The sequence below is a fragment of the Protopterus annectens genome, chromosome 13.part0 (assembly GCF_019279795.1).
Source record: "Protopterus annectens isolate FY-2018-M chromosome 13.part0, PAN1.0, whole genome shotgun sequence".
Taxonomy (NCBI): domain Eukaryota; kingdom Metazoa; phylum Chordata; order Ceratodontiformes; family Protopteridae; genus Protopterus; species Protopterus annectens.
The window spans coordinates 618,513,992-618,531,242 of NC_056747.1; the positions used below are offsets into that span (position 1 = coordinate 618,513,992).

Consider the following 17,251-nt stretch of genomic DNA (forward strand, 5'->3'; position numbering starts at 1 on the left):
GAGTGTCCAGTCCACCTACTGCATGTCTTTGGGATGTGGGAGGAAACCGGATCACCCGGAGGAAACCCATGCGACCACAGGGAGGACATGCAGACTCCGCACAGAAAGCACCCCAGCCGAGAATCGAACCGGAGAACCTCTTGCTGTGAGGCGACAACACTAACCGCTGCATCACCGTGGCTGCCCAATGGGTAGTAGAAATTATTTGGGAGTTATTAGGGAAGACAGAAATGTTTTCAGAAAATATAACTAGGGAGTAGGATAAAACGAAAGTGGAGTTTAAAAATATGGTAGAAATAAAGAAAAAAGAGATACAGTTAAGTAATGAGAATTATTTAGATGGACTGACAAAGTTTAAAGTATTTCAAAATAATGGGATTCTCACAGAACAACAACAGGTAGAGCTGCAGAGTGCTAAAGAGAAAATAAGGAACTACCTAGATAATATGCATGAGTTTAGAAGGACTGCTGTTAAGCAACTGTTTTTTTGGTAGTTACTCCCAAACACAACAGCTTTTAGCACAACAGCTCAGGCAACAAGAAAGTAGGAAGGGTTGTTGCCAAGCTTAGAGAGCCTATAACAAGAAAAATAACCAGAGATCCTCTACAGGCGTTAGAAAAAATGTGGAAATTTAATGAAAATCTGTACAAAGCAGAGTAATGTGGAAATCAAGGAAAAGTACAAATGGAAATATTATGGAATAATTAAATATGCCAAGGTTAGAGGTAGATGAAACTCAATTATTAGCAGTTAGAATAGGAGAAAATGAGTTACAAATGGTGATGTACAACCAATCTACAGGAAAGTCTCCAGGAATAGATGTTAATCCTGTTGAAGTTTGGAAGCTAGGAGGAAAGAAAGTGATAAAGATCTGGAAGGTTTTGTTTAACAGTATTTTAAAAGGATGAGAAGCACCAACATCCTGGAAGAAAGTTGTAGTAGCTGTAATACCTAAACATGCTAAAGTCCCCCTCAGAGCCAGCTTCATATAGGCCCGTTTTGATTCTAAATTGTGATTATAAAGTGTTTTATATCTATAATGGTTAAAAGAATGACAAAGGTGTTGCCAAAATTGATAGATATGAATCAGTGTGGTTTTGTGGAGGAGAGACAAACATTCAACAACATTAATAGAACAGTGATGGTCCAGAGGGAAGTAGAATGTAAGAAAATACATCTGTTTTATGTATTTTATTTATTTATTTATTTTATTTTACATTTGTTGACTGGGCTATTCTAGCTGGATACATGTCCATTTTCAGTAGAGGCCCGGGGAGAAAAGCTCCACTTTAAACTAGTTAACATCAGGCTAGTGCCAAAACAAGATAAATGCATTATGTAATGTAGCTAAAGTGAATATGCTTGCAGAATTATTTCATCAACTTCAGTTATACAGAAATAAAGAAGATACAGAAATTGAGAAATGAGTTGAAAAAGGGTACAAATACAGTGATTATTACCAAGGGAAAGAGATAGAGCTTCAACGTTAGTAAGTTGGGTAGGATGTGCTTTTCAAAAGATATAAAAGGGTTATAAAATGTGTATAATACAGGGAAGTAGGTGAGCCTTGTTGGTGAGCCTTCATGCAAAGAAACCATTCGACAAATTAAGCAAGGATTTTTATGAGTAGGGCAATGGAAGCATTTGCATTCCCTAACAAAATATTAAAATTAATTAGGAGGATATATAGAGTTTTAAGTTATATCTAGAACAGATGCTGTTGCTAAAAAAAAGGCATAATTAGTAGGGCATTTAAAATATTGCATGAGAGCTATCAAAATCAATCAGAGGAGGTTAGAAAAGATTGGGAAGAGAGATTGGATAAGCAATTCACAAAGAAACAATGTAAGGATATATGTATGGTTCCGAAATATGCAACAGTCTAGAAGGTTTAGGATTTTTACCTGGAAGTGTTTGCATCAGTAGTTTTATACCACAGGCAGACTCCAAAGAATTTTTTTCCTCAGGTAGATTCCAAATGTTGGAGGTATAATAGGGAGGAAAGAGGTAATTTGGAACATAGTTTTGGGAGTGTATTGAGATGACAGACTTTAAAAATTACCCAGAGACTACTCTGTCAGAAATCCTGGGTGAGGAAATTGGTGTAACTAAGGAAATTATTTTTTTGAGCTGTGTTACAGGATTGGAATTGCTTAGACATAGAAAGATCTTGCCGAGTTTAATTCTGGTTGCTGCCAAAAAAGCAATTACATGAAAATGGAAATCAAAGTCTAAATCAACTGTATTAGAAGTAGTGAATGTAGTAACATAGATAAAAGAATTAGAAGTGGGGTCTTTAGAAAAGGGTAGAAACAAATTACATATTAAAAATGGGAATTGTGGGAACAGTGCATGCAGAATAATGTTTTGGAGGAGGAGTGAGTTTTAAAGGAAGACAGGAATTGAATGAGCTATGTAATGTTCAGTTGACAATGTATAGAAGATTATATGTGATGTATAATGTTTGCAACTGAAAATATGTTAATGGTGGTGTGTTTTATTTATATAAATGTATCATTGGCTATGTTATAAGTGATAATTCAATAAAGATGTGTTTTGTTTAAAAAAAATGATATAAATGATTCATAGTACTATTGTTCAAGAAGACAGTACCTTGATTTCCTAGTCTCCCACGTGTGTGCTCTGCAGTAAATGAGATTACCATTCTCTGTTGAACTGCGTTGTGTGGAAGTTATTGTGCCTTATACTAACATGTGTTTATAAGAAAAACACAAACCCAAATCTCTGAAAAGAATACATGTTGTCTCTTACTACATCATAAGCACCAAAACAAAGGAAACTTAGCCCTGTGGCTTTTGAAAATGTAGTAAATATATGTTGTGCAGTCCATATTTATGTGCAGTTAAATATTTTGATTAATATTCCACGTATATTGACTACACAATTGTTTGTGATTGCTTATTTGCATTTTTCATGAGAAAAACAATTCCTGGAAACTGGTTGACTATATAAGCATATTTATACTATTAAATCTAGACAGAAAATTAATACTGTCTACAAACATTGTGCCACATGTACATCCTTTAAAAAGTTTTCCTTTTTTGTGCTAGAGTTTGTGGAAGTTAAGCAGTTATGTGGTGATACTGATTCACTATTGGATATCAAAGAATTATGCTAGTACTTAGAAGTAATGGCACATGTTTTCTGGCATACACGACAGCGTAAGTATTGTGTGATCCAAAAAAATAGAGCACATAAGATTTAAGTATATTCGTGTTTTTATTCTTGTGATTTATTTTCATACTTACTGCACTTATATTGATCATTGTCATCATCAACCCCCTATTTTTTATTGCTACCCAAGGTCAGGGTGTCATATCAACTGTCACCATTTCTCTATATTCAGTCTCACTTTCTTACCTCTCACAATCCATGCATCTCTTTGTTGGACCCCATCATTTACTCTTACATTGTTCCTGTCTGTCTCAAATCCTCTTCACCAGATTCTCTTCTGCCTTCCTTCACATGTGCTTGAACCACAGTAACCTGCTGTCTTTGATCATCTCTGCAATTTGCTCTGATCTCCTCATTTCTTCATCTGTCCCACAGTATGCATCCTATCACCTGTCTCAGGCACTTCATCTCCATCACCTCTAGCATCCCCATCTGCTCTGACTTCACTGTCCAAGTTTCAGTACCATACAGTAGTACTGGTCCACTACAGTTTGTACACCATATTTTTCAGCTTCTTTGCCATTCTTTTTTCACACACTAACCCTGACACTCTAGGCCAGTGGGCTGCAGACTTCTACCCTACTCAACCACTCCTCCCATATATTTGAAGCTGTTAACCTGTTCCACTATGTTCCCTTCTAGTTCAGCTTTCTTTTTCTAATTTTCCTCATTTTCTGCCATGACAGCTGTCTTATCTGTACTCAGTTTCATCCCATCTGCCTTCAGTTTTCATCCCATTCCCCTATTATTTTCTAAAGTTCTTGTAAAGTTTCTGCTTATAATGTCACATCATCTGCAAGCCACAACTTTATTGATCTCTTCACTCCCCCCACACCAATCTGTTTGCTAATGTAGTTAATCACTAGTATGAACAGCAGTGGCCTCAGACCTAAGCTATGTTATGTGCATTTCCACTGGGAACCCCAGGTCTATATTGGATGCTCGAATGTTTAAAAGTTCGAGTGTCATATGATCAACACCATATGATCGAACTTTTAAAAGTTCGAACATCCAAAAAAATAAATAAGCTGCACAAATAACCTACCTGAACATTTTAAGCAGGGTGGCAAGCACTCCTGCAACCCCCCATGAGGGGGGCTGCTCCCCTCACACCCCCCGCTCTTTAAATATACCAACTCCGCGATCACACTGCAGTGCAGAAAAGGGAAATCTTCCCATTCCACGCTGTACGGAGATCTCCATTAAACCGTTCAAACTTTCAAAGGTTCGATCATATGGTGTCGACCATATGATACTCGAATCTTTAAAAGTTCAAGCATCCAGTATAGACCCGGGAACCCCTCTGTGAATTTGAACACTGTTCATACTTGTGTCATTGCATCCTTGTACATAGCCTACACTAATTCTGACAGTGCTTCCAGGACTTCATCTCATAGCAAGACTGCCCAAATCGGCTTTCTTGGGACTTTGTTGTATACTTTCTGCAAGTGTTACAATGTCTAGTTTGACTCTTTCCTCACATCTAGCTTCTTCTCAGCAGTCCTCCTTATTCAGACGAATATCAAGGTGGTTGTTTTGCATCCTGATCTAAATTTGAACTTCTCAGTTCCCATCTTACTTCCTCTCTGTATATTTGATTATTAGCCACCCCTACAGCACTTTAATGCAGTGTGACTGGAGTTTGATACCTCTGTACTGCCCACAGTTGTGAATGTCCTCTTTGTTCTTGTACACCATCGCTAGAAAACTTATTCTCCAGTCATCTGGGATACACTTTTCTCTTCGTACTACTAGAAGTGCCCTCTGGAGCCATTTCTCACCTAACTCACACATGCTGTTTTGAGACTGTGGCATTTTTCTTCAATTCCACCTATTTATTCTCCTTCCTGAGGTTCTACAGCCTTGAGTATTTCCTTGAACTCTTGTGCTTTTGCTCCATCTGCCTTGATCTCTTCTGAGCATCCTGCTTTCCTTGACTTAATTTCCTTAGTGCTGATCTTACTTCTTCTAGGGTGGACTGTTCTTCATGTTTCATCATAGGCTTTGTCTGGGACAGTACCACTTCTATGAGGTTTTCTTCTTTGAGAAGCTGCTGAACTTACTCCTCTCTTCTGCCTTTGATGACTTGTGGACTAGTGAGCAGGTTATTGCTGACATCACTTGTGAAGGGCATGTGATGTTTGTCTTTTTATCTTTCTGTTTTTGCGTTGTAGTCTGAGTTTTTTGTGCCATCTGCTGAGTCACTCTCTGAAGCTGGTAGGGTCATCAGATGCCTTGCACTTTGTCGCTGTGATTGCTGTCTTAGCCTTTTTGCCTCTTTGTTACCCAACCAGTATTTCTTCTTAGCCTGGTCCATCTTTTCTACCTCACACTTTTTCCTGCATTCCTTTCTTTTGGTAACTTCACGGGCTCCTGCAGTACTTTCGTTTGGTAACTTCATGGACTACATTCTAGCAATGTACTTGATTTCCATACCTGTCTCTGATACATTATCTGTTCGGTAGTCCTCAAACATGCTGTTTTGAAATTGTGCCATTCTTCTTCAACTCCACCTATGTCATATTCTTCCTGAGGTGCTAGAGCATTGAGTATTTCCCTGAACTGTTGAGCTTTTGCTCTGTTGAACTTCCACATCTTCAGCCTAGTCTCTATTGACCTTAGAGCCCTCTCTGACCACTGCTTGCAGCTGATTGTGGCAACTAGTGGTTTATGCTGCGGGCCAACTGCTTCACTGTGGATAACTTTGTAATAGTTGATTTTACCCCACTGCCTTTTTCTTAACCTAGAGAAAACCTACTTGAGTGGCATATCTGACACTCTTGATGTGATCTTGTGACTGTCTGTCTTTCGGAACTATGTATTGGTTATCATGGAGACATTTGGCAGACAGAAGCCAAAAATTGGCTCTCTTTTTTTTATTTCTGTTACACTACCCATATGGGCTCAGGCAGTCCTCATTTCCTGTTCTGTCTGCCCTTATATGAGCATTCATTTCCCCACTATGAACATCAACTCAATTTGTTGTGCTTTTTCTAGTAAGTCCTATAACTGCTGCCAGAATCCACTCTTTTCCTCACTATCACAACCCTGCTGTGGGGTATATCCTTACACTGAAGTATGATTACCATGAGCCTGTCACTTATTCTGATGACATCCCTCACTGTCTTTTGAAGCCTCTCCCTCACTGCAGTTCCCACAGTATTTGTAGTCTGAGTGGTAGACTCTGAATCCCAATTGCCCTTCATCTTGTTTGTTGTATGCACAGTATGTCGACCCTCCATTTTTTACCATCACGTCAACCACTTCTAAGCTGCATCCTGTCAGTGAACCTATATTGAGTGTAGCAATCCATAGTTCATGTTTGGCTGGTGACTGGTTTTATGCCTAGCTTTCGTTCAACAGAGCTGTCTCAAGTAACCAAATCTGAGCAACTGGACACTGGCCAGCCAGTAGTTTATTTACCCTGGGCTGCTGCTGGGATTTATGGTGGGCACACATTGGCCAGCAGAGGCACAAAGACCTCTCCCAGTGTTAGCATGGATCCCTGGCTTAGGTCAGGTCCTCAACTCACGTATCACTGGCAAATATCCATGCCTGTTTTTGGCAACATTAGTCATTACAGTCCGTAATCTGTTTTCTTTCTTTCTAGAATGGTACTGCACACCATGGTAAAGTGATTGGTCTTATACAACTCTTCCACATTAGCATCAACTGGAATCTGTCCTCCTGCCCATGACTCCATTCTTGGATGAGTTTGGTGGGGGACACCCAGCATGTTTTTCGGAAGTGGAAGGCAGCCAAAAGAAATGCAGGGAGAACATACAAATTCCATACAAGCATTAACCGAGACCTGGAAGTTAGCTCGAACCTTGTACCGTGTGCATTGGAGACGAAGACCTTAATCATTATGCCAACCATGTTCTTGTCTATTGATATCTATTTAAACATTTTTTCTTTCTGTTTTTTTTTTAAACATGTTCTTTTCATCTGATTTGTGTTGTGAGATCGTGTGATATATTAAGTTACATAGCTAACTGCTGGATCAGTTTTTGTGTTTCTAAAGTGATAAAAGACAAATGCGCTAAATATACCTGCTCTCTGTAATTCTTTGTGTGGTTTCAGTTATAACTGACATTTTTTTAGTTAGGGCTTCAGGAACCACTGAAAAAACAGTCTCATGATATAGTTCCTTACAGGTTCAGGAACCACTGAAAAAAAAACAGTCGCATGATATAGTTACTACGCAGAAGTAAACAATTAACTGCCACAGTTGCATAACAACAATAGAACTTACTGTGCACTGCTGCTTTAGCACAGTTGGTCCAAATCCATATTAAATAGGGAGCCAGACAGTTCACCGAAAACAATCAGTGCAAGTATCATTTGTGAGAGTCAAACTTGCCGAAAACCACTTGCATTGATCATTGTAGTTGCACTCTTTCCCCACTGTTGTATAGCTGTGGAGTTGGCATGTATACATTGGAGTGTGGGAGGTCTCCTTGCACATGGTGGGTGTAATCGAGCTTGCCCTTCTGCAAAAAAAAAAAATATATATTCAAAGGGTTTGCCTTCCTACCAAAAATATATATTTCATTTTTGCAAAAGCTTTTGGATTGGTTCTCACAGATTACACTCACACCAAGAATCATTGGCAAATCAGCATGAATCCTGAAGCAAGGGTAAATTACCAACACAGTCAGCCTAGTGCAGTCAAATGCCAACAAGTTGACTTACTTGCATCTCAGCACTAAAAGATGCCTGACCATACAGACTAGCCCTTTATATACCAGGTTAACACCCGTCTAAACAGGAACACACCAGTTAGCAGAACAGCAAATATACAAAAGCTCCATTCAGCAACAAAAATAACAGCTAGGAGTAATTCCTCATCTCACTAGGAACAGCCGCCAACAGCCTCCAGGTTGCGAAGTTAACAATTGCCAGTTTCAGATCACTCACTGTCTTATGGTTCAAACCCAACTGAAACAAGGGCAGAATAAAAGCACAATTCACTTAGCTTGGTATAATGCTAACAAGCTCAGTAAACCACAGCTCAGTACTATATATTGCCAAGCAGCAAAAACTAGCTCCTCATATACCAAGCAAATGCTTGCTGAAATCAGTTGCATACTGAATACTATTGACATTTTTTTAACATTCTATACACATTTTACATTGAGATTTATAATGACCATTTTTTGTTAGGAAAATATAATTTCATTTACTTTATTTTACTTCATTTTCTTCACAAGGTACATGAGACCAAGGCCATTTTTATGACCAAGTCGGTCTATTATCAGTATTTAGTGAAAGTCTCAACTGTGTATTGAGTACTGTACATGTTGTTAGGGGCAGATGTATTTGTCATTTTTCTCCATATTTTGGGCTTATATTTTAACTGTACTGTGGTTAGATTTCATCTGTTGTAAATAAGAAAAAAAATAAAATGAAATGAATTATGTTGATTGCATTACTCTCATCTTTTTTTTTTTTTTGTTAACACAGAGCCCATTCTACACTTGATGCTGCCTTGGAGGCAATATTATCAACGGGGAATGGAATCTTAAGTGACATCTGGGAAAACCAAGATATTTTGAAGGAAACATTAAGGTGAGCTGATTTGTCATGATTGCTAAAAAGTTGTAAAAATAGTATTCTCCTTTCCTTTGTATTCACTGATTTTTGGATCATAAGCTGCTGCTGGGCTTCTGAAAGTTTTGAACATACATATGCTCTTTGAGAGGATTCTTAAGCCAAATACTTACCAGTAAGACATATCTCTTTTCATTTATATTGGTCAATTAAATTTCTCAGTACCCACATCTGCAGGATCCATTACCCGTTGGACTTTGCAAACAGCTTCTTTGCCTAAACAAAAGAATATAATCAGTACAGACACCAGCCCAACTCCTTTCCACTAGTCAGACTTTTATAGTCTCCTCATTGCAGTCATGGCAGCAAAGTGTCTTATTTCATTGCCAAAAGAAAAGAAAAGATACATGCCACAAACGTGGCTATGAGTCATTTATATACATAGCCCAGATTATCATCAGGTCTGCCTATTACACCTTGTACCTTCACACAACATCCCCAGCTGTCATTGCTGTTAGTGATTTGAATGCCACTTGTCACTGCTACCAGTAAGATGTTCAGGGGGTAGTTCATCACTCACTATGTAAAGGAGAAGGAGAGAGTATCTTTTCAAGGAATGTTGTGGGAGTTAGTAAAAAAGGACACCTATCTCAAGGTATATTTGACTAAAATAAGCAATCAGAAGCAAAGGCCTAAGTTCCAAGGCCTGTCTGCTCAGTGAATTCTGCTTCCATGTTTTCATTAGTCAGTAATTTTACATATAATAAATTCTTCTTTTTTTTTTTTTTTTGCTTCCACTTAATCCTTTGGTCATCATGAAGTGCAACCAAGAGGATGTCTCCCATATTTAACTTATTTAACTGTTGGAAAAGAACCCACTGATGAAGTTAATGTTGACTCAGCCTCATGTTTAATTATGGTCTTTTAGCACCTTTTGATCACATCACTTGTAGTAGAGCAGTGGATTTGATTTTACCATTCATTGTAAAGAATTCCTCAGCACTGGCTTGTTTTCTGCTGGATCCGTGTAGGCTAACTGGTCATTCTTCCACTGGTGCTGGAGTTCAAAACTTTGTTCTTGGTCTGGAGAAGATGATTGAACATGCTCACAAAAGAGCTTTGCAACAGGTAACTAAAGAAATTATGGTGTTGACCCCATCAGCACCCCCAAAGTGTAGATTTTCTTAGCTGTCTCTCCTTATTCCAGTGCCCTTCTTCAACCTACCATCCTGGCACCACTGACAGCCCTGTACTATCCTTTGCTTCTAAGTCCCCTGTCACCCTTCCAGTTTTGATCTTAGTTCACACAACAGATATTTTAAAGATCTTATGATGTAACACTAACCATCCTCACCCTCTTTGGTGGGTCATCGTTTGGACTTATCACCCCAACTTTCACAGTTCAGCACTTTTTTTTCTTGAAAGCTTCTGTGAGAGGTGGAGAGCTGCACAGTCTGTGCTGGTGCATGTTATGCTGTTACATGTCAACTATAAAAGCATCCTGGCTCTTGAACCTGCCACATTTTTTGCTGTCACTGGGACATTTGAATCAGTATCCTGTCATATGTTTACAAAGAACTCTGATATGCATTGCTTAAAAGCAACATTCAGAATGTGTGTGTGGTTGCCAAATAATAAGTCAAGACTCAGACCAGCACTCCTTCCAGTATGGCTGCACACTGATCAGTAATGCATTGAGTGGAGCTCTCCCAATGTGAAAGTTGCAGTTGTGAAAAAAAAGCCACCAAAACTAACAAACTAGATAAACTTCAGTTATTATCCCATACTTTCACTTCCTGGATGTCAGCAAAGAAGAAATTTGAAGAAAGTAACAGAAAATCAACCAGAAAAGGAGAGGAGAAAACTCTATCTGGGAAGAATCTTGAAGTTGCTCAGCGAAAACCAGTTCAAGTTTCAGCTTTGGTATAGGAGATAACTTTCATTAGTTTAGAGGAAAAAATAAATCATATGCAGTCACAGACTTTTAAAGTAAAATGAAACACTGAATGAATAGATACAGTCAAATATAAATATGCTGAAAAAGTAAGGGAAGCTTTAACTAGCTATTCAATGAAGAAAGGTCTGGCTGAGCATGAGGTTTCTCATGAAAAGATGTTCCAAACTGCAGGAGAGTTAGAAAACAGAGTGCACAGAGAAAACTTGACATTTTCTGCTGAGCTAAGGAAACTAGAAGGCTCTGATTGTATTATTTTTTTTATAAAAGTAGAAATATGCAACTGAAATGGTGTTCCACAACAGGTTTTGTTAATTCTGTATATGCTCCAAACCTGGCCATGAGAAAGCATTTGCCTGTAATAGTAAAGATGGGTTTCCTCCAGGTGCTCCAGTTTCCTCTCACATCCCAAAGACATACTGTAGATGGATTGGACTCTCCAAACTGGCCCTAGGCGTGAGTGCGTGTGTGTGCCTTCTGTGGAAGGTTGGGTGCTGGGCTGACAACTCGACACCGTAAAAAATCCACTGCCATTCATGAGCAGACAGGTGATCCGCTGTGGCGAACCCTAACCGGGAAAAGCCAAAAGAAGCAGAAGAAAAGTAAAGATGGAATCATACCAGCAGAAAGAATTGCTCCTGACAAAATTGTCATAATTTGAAAGTATTAGAAATTGAGCCAACAGAGTGTTTATGTGACATGATTATTCACTGTAACCAGTCAGAAGAGAAGTAAGTTTATCCAAGCAGTCAGGGAATGTTGAGCGACTGGTATGGGATTCAAGCTGCTATATGCAGTTGTCTTCATTATATTTTTTCAGAGAGGATTAAAGACATTTTCGTGCAGAACAGACTAGGGTGGAAATGAAAAAAGAAAGTTTAACCAACAAAGAGTAAGCCAGCAAGGAGATTTCTCTTTCCACTGGCAGTAACAAAGCCCAAAGACACTTTGCCGGTGAAACCACTTCCATAGTTTCAAAGGAAAATGTTTGAGCAACAGAAAAAAGCATATCAGCTAACTAGAAGAATCAAGAGCACTTTGAATTTGAACCAGAGACTGTTTTGGGAGATTGAGATTTCCAGGAAGAAGACCAGCAACATTGTGAAATTAGTGAGTAAATGGTAGACTGTAAACCATCACCCCCATTACATATATGATTAGACATGTGAACTTTGTCTTTGCAAAAAAGTAAGTGGCTGAGAAAGATTGGAACTTTGACTATGTTAAATTGCTGGGTAAACTGTGCAGCATGCATCCCATTCTATGTCATTAATGTTTAGAAGAATACTAAAGGGACTGAAGAAGTAGTTTTAAGTTATTCAAGTTTTCTTTTTATTAATATTTGTGTAAACTTTTAATGATGTAAGTTGCATGTTATATTGTAATGCATTTTTGTACAGGGTGCAGTCAGGAATATTTTAAATGTGGTCTACTAAGGATATTAAGGCAAAAAAATAACTTATCTTAGTTGTAATGCAGCCAGACTTTACACGTTAACAATGCAAGAAAGGCTGGAAAAAGGCAAGTTAAAGTTAATATAGTGTAGGCTGCTGGGGTCGAGGGTGTAAAAGTGTCTTGATCACATAATATATTGAATTAAAGTAATAATCTCCCCTGTTTTTACACAGGTGGATATTTATATTAATGCCCTTGGTTTAAGCCACCAATGAAGTTTGCAGACAGGGTTGGAAAATAAGACAAAACAGTGAAAGGCATATGCAGGCGCAAGCAATTAATCATGAGACCTCTGAACAATCTGTGCTGAGAAAAATACACAATCTGCAGTGCAATTAATATTTACAGGTACATTGTCAAGCAATTTGTTGACAAGTAAATGAAGTTTGGAACTGGGAAGTGAAAAAGACATAAATAGTTGCCATCCCAGCAGCCTTAATACTTTAATGCATTTAATATAAGAATGTGCAATTTTATTTATGTACTTAAAGGTAGTAAGTGCACTTTTTCTTAGAGCTAAAAGTTAAAGTTTACTAAAAGCATGCAAGCTGTTTTTCACATCTGTGACTGTAAAAGAGATAAGAAAAGAACAGATAATCAGTGTAAGTGAGAACACAGGCTATAACATATGCTTTACCATGTGTAACCTTAATTTTGGAATATTGTATCTGGTGGTACAGCTGTTGATTTGGGGTAACTGCTCATATCTGCAGGGGTAAATATCATTTTTTGAAACTGTATAATTTTGTTGTAAATGACAATGGGTGTGCTGAAAATGTAATTTGTTTAGTTTTTTTACTGAGTAGTTTTTTATTGAAGCAACAAGTCTTGAAAATGTGATATAGGTTAAAATGAGGATGGGAAGACACAACTAAATAATAGATCAGCCTGCCAAGTGTGTTCTTGTAAGTTAAAGGTAGAAATTAACATTGTGTATAATGCATGAGAGCAATATTGTTCTGTCATAATGGCTACTCTGTCCATATTGTCATGGAATGTAGATGCCATTACTGGTACACGTAAAAACAGAGTACTGCATTATATGAAGAAATTAAATTTGCTTATAGCAATGTTGCAGGAGATACATTTAGATGAAATGAGCATGTGAATTTGACAAAAAAGAATTTCAGGGTGGACATTCTGCAGAGTATCATGGAGAAAAGAAATGAGAAGTAGTGATAATACTGATTGCTAGAGGGACTCCAATAGAAGTGGGAACATGGACAGTAACATAAGATATGTGGTAATAAGGTGTTATTGGTAATGGAGAATTATAGTGTCATTTATTTATAGTCTACCTAAAACTGCTTATATGGAGCTTAAAAGAATGAAGGGAGAAATAATCAGCTTTCAGCTAGGAATATAGTTTGTGGGTGGGGTATAGTCTGGAACTTGATTACCAAGAGTGAGATTGTATCAGGAGGACCTCAAAGGCAAAATATAACAGAAATCATAGATTTGTGAAGAAATATGTGGTAATATTTTATATGGAAGATGTGAATGTATAAGCAGAAACTCAGACAGATATAATAACTGGGCTAGACTGGATAGAAATTATATTTCACAGGGGCATGTATATTCAATTGAAAGCTTTGACACACATCCATTGACTGTTTCAGTTCTTACACCAATAAAAACTAAGATGTAGATGCAAGATAATGAAGTAAAAATAAGACATTGGTGTTTACAGGTTTGCTTATTAAAAAGATAGGAATTTAAAGAATGGGTAGTTGAAGTGAGTCAATAATTACCTGGGAGATAGAAATTTCTTCAGAAGGTATAGCTGCTGAGTGGGTTAAAAGAAAATATAGTTTGAAATTGTAGAAATAAAAGAGAAAGGTATTTAAAGAGATTGACAAAGGTTAAAGTCCTGCAGAATTGGAGGAATCTCAAAGGTTAAGAAGAGGAGCAAATGCAGGTAAAGAAAAAGAGCTTGGAATTAGGCAGTCAGCAGCCAAAAGACCATGCTTAGAATGCAAATGTTTATTGACAAATAGAATCCACATTGTTAAGCACTTTTGTCCCTAAAGCACTGACACTTCTTCAAAACAAAATAAAACAATTAACACCTTGCTTAAATACCCTCCGTAAATCATGTGACATTAATAAAAACCCCAGTTCTAAAAGATACAATGGTATAAACACAATAGAACTGATAAAAAGTGTCATATTAAAAAAAAAAAAAACACATACAAAAATAAACAAAATTATAACACTTGTGCTCTAGTTTTAAGTATTGCAACAATAGAGATCTGGTCATTTAGACCAAGTGGCATATTAGAATTCAGTTTTAGTTGTCAAACAACTTCACATCTTTCTATGTGTAACTCCCACCAACCTCCTCTGTAATCTTTTGGTATAATGTCCAAAGTACCAAAATAGAATTTATCCCACCCTGCACAACTTCAGGTGTGCTTATAACGTGCATTATTGATATTACCTTTCGAAATCGCATAAAGATGTTCATAAATTCTCTTTCTTAGATTTCTCTCCGTCTTACCAACATAGTAACTTATCATAAAATCAATAACAAATCAGGATGGGCTCTAAAACTCGCCCAGTTTTTAAAAATAACATCCTTACCTTCCTTAGACTCACATATATGGGGAACAACCATATTGTTAATACAAACCTCATTTATCTTTTATTTCCTTGAATAGATGGAACCATATAAAACTCATTGCCTAGCAGTGGTTTTTATTTTGTACCCCATCCTTCCAAAATTTCAGCGGTTGTCCTATACATCATATCATTGGGGTAACCTCTATCAAGAAACATTTGGCAAATTTTACCAAGTTCTACCTTAAAATTAATTTCATCCGAGCACATTCTTGCCGCCTTACCATTTGTCCTTTTACAATGTTCGTTTTGGTATGATGGGGATGAAAACTCTGATAATCCAAATAACTATTGGAAAATGTGTTTTTTCTAAAAACCTTGGGAGCAAAACAGCCATTAACATCATCCTTAAACATTGTAACATCAAGGTGGTCAATACTCTGATCAGAGGGTATCCCCGTGAACTTAAAAAATGGTGAAATATTGTTTAAGAATTCCATAAAAACAGTAATGTCCTATAGTAAACCCTCCCAAAGAATGAAAATATCTCATCCAGGTAATGGTAATATGCCAACCATTTACCTTTAAAATCAGGACTCAAAACAAATTTCCTCTCCCATGAATCCATAACGAGGTTAGCATAAATGAAGGCACAACTCATCCCCATTGCAACCCCTTCTATTTGTTTAAAAAAATTTGCCTTAAAAAAAAAAAGAAATTGTTATCTAGAATGATTCCCATCATGTCAATAATAAAATTCACCATAGTAGTATTTAGTCTTGTCAAGATTCTAATAGCTTCAGAAAATAAACATAAACCCTCCTCATGGGGAATCAAAGTAAATAAATCTATAACATCTACAGTAGTGAAGCTACAAGTAGATGAATACAATTCTTTTTTTATCATAGATAAAAAAATCCCAATAATCCTTCAAACAATAAGTAATCTCAGAGATAGAATTCTGAAGTAGACTATCTATAAAACCCCCTGAAGTATAAGTAATACTGTTCTGTGCTGCCACGATAACTCTAAAGGGGGTTGGTGGATATTTTTATGAACTTTCGGTATCCCGAAAGCAGCTGGTATTAATGGGTGGTCATTTTTTAAAAAGTTAAATACATCCTCTGAGATGACACATTGTAAAAGGGCATCTTTCAATAAAAGTTGAATCGTCCTATGTGCAATAAACACTTCATTTCTAGATGCTATCCTATATTTGTTAGAATCGTAAAATATATTAAACATTTGCCCAATATAATCCAATTTGTCTACTAGAACCATCCCTCCACCTTTGTCTGGTTTCATTATTCTATAATTCTCATTGGATCTAAGTTCTTTTAATAACATACTTTCTTGAGAATTTAAAATATAATAATTGCCTTTAAATTTATGAGTTACTTTAAACAAGTCTGTTCAACAAATCTTTCAAAGTCTGCTATAGTGGGATGCATGGGGAGATTAAAACAACTCTTTTTCCTTAAGTTAATATTCTTTTCTACTAATGAGTTGCTCTGAAATAGCACCTGTAGGTTCAACTTTCTTGTAAATAACCTTAGCTCTGTTGCCACTTCAGTATAATTAATTCTGGAAGCTGGAACAAACTTAAAACCTTTTTAAAAAGGTTAAAATGTGCCTCATTAATATTGAGTTCAATGTAATTGAAAATATGGAACCCTTGAAAAGTTAACATTTTCCCATCAAAAACTGAAACAATATTTGTTCTACCAGGGGCATTATCAGTATTATTTGTGAATCTAATTTTGTTATTTTGTTTCCTGAACTTGTAATTCCACTTCTGTGTTTTCCCTTGATTCCATCCCCCTTTCTGAGCTTGCCCCTGATATAAACAATTATTGTTATTCCTTTGTTAATTTCTTTTATATATCCTTTCTGACCTATGCAAGGGGGATACTTTTCCTCATAATAGCTATCATCATAACCACTGTTTTCCCTCTGAGGATGTTTCAGTCTCATAATTTTCATAAAACACTTCTGATTCACTCAACTGAACTTTGTTGTATGAAGCTGTTTGTATCCCATTATTATAAATACTTACTGTTTTGGTACTGGGTATGCTTTTTTATTCAAATAATCCTTCTCATCCCTTTCTAGCTTTTTCTTTTTTCGTTCTAAATTCTTTGACACCTGTTCTTCAACTCTATTTAAAATTCCTTCATATTTAAATACATTATAGTCAAAAAGCAGGTCTTACACAATTTCGTCATTTAAAACATAAACTTCCTCTAAAAGCTTATTAATATTAACATTATTCAATCTAATAATGAAATGTAACAATTCAATGCCATGTCGGTCAAACATATCTAACAATTCAATCAGTTCAGTATCTTGAATAACAAGTCCGTTAGGGAATTTAAACATTCGCAAACCTTTAGGTACTTGTTTGTGTGTAATACACTCTTTTAGAAAAACATTATCACATTGTAAGTTCCGTACCTTCCCTAACTTGTGTTCAAGTTCATATAGCTTTTTTGAAAAGTCTTAGGCTGTTGTACTTTTTGATGCTGTGCAAATCC

At 36.8% G+C, this 17,251-nt stretch overlaps 1 protein-coding gene across 3 annotated transcripts in view; it reads left to right on the forward strand.

The window, feature by feature from the left end:
* The window catches only part of TEX14 (testis expressed 14, intercellular bridge forming factor), a 3,435,352-nt gene that overhangs the window by 3,167,148 nt on the left and 250,953 nt on the right, over window positions 1-17,251 (forward strand). For all 3 annotated transcript variants that reach the window (XM_044054283.1, XM_044054282.1, XM_044054281.1), the window contains one exon: window positions 8,663-8,767. In XM_044054283.1, the coding sequence (XP_043910218.1) occupies window positions 8,663-8,767 (105 nt within the window). The remainder of the gene's footprint in view (window positions 1-8,662; window positions 8,768-17,251) is intronic.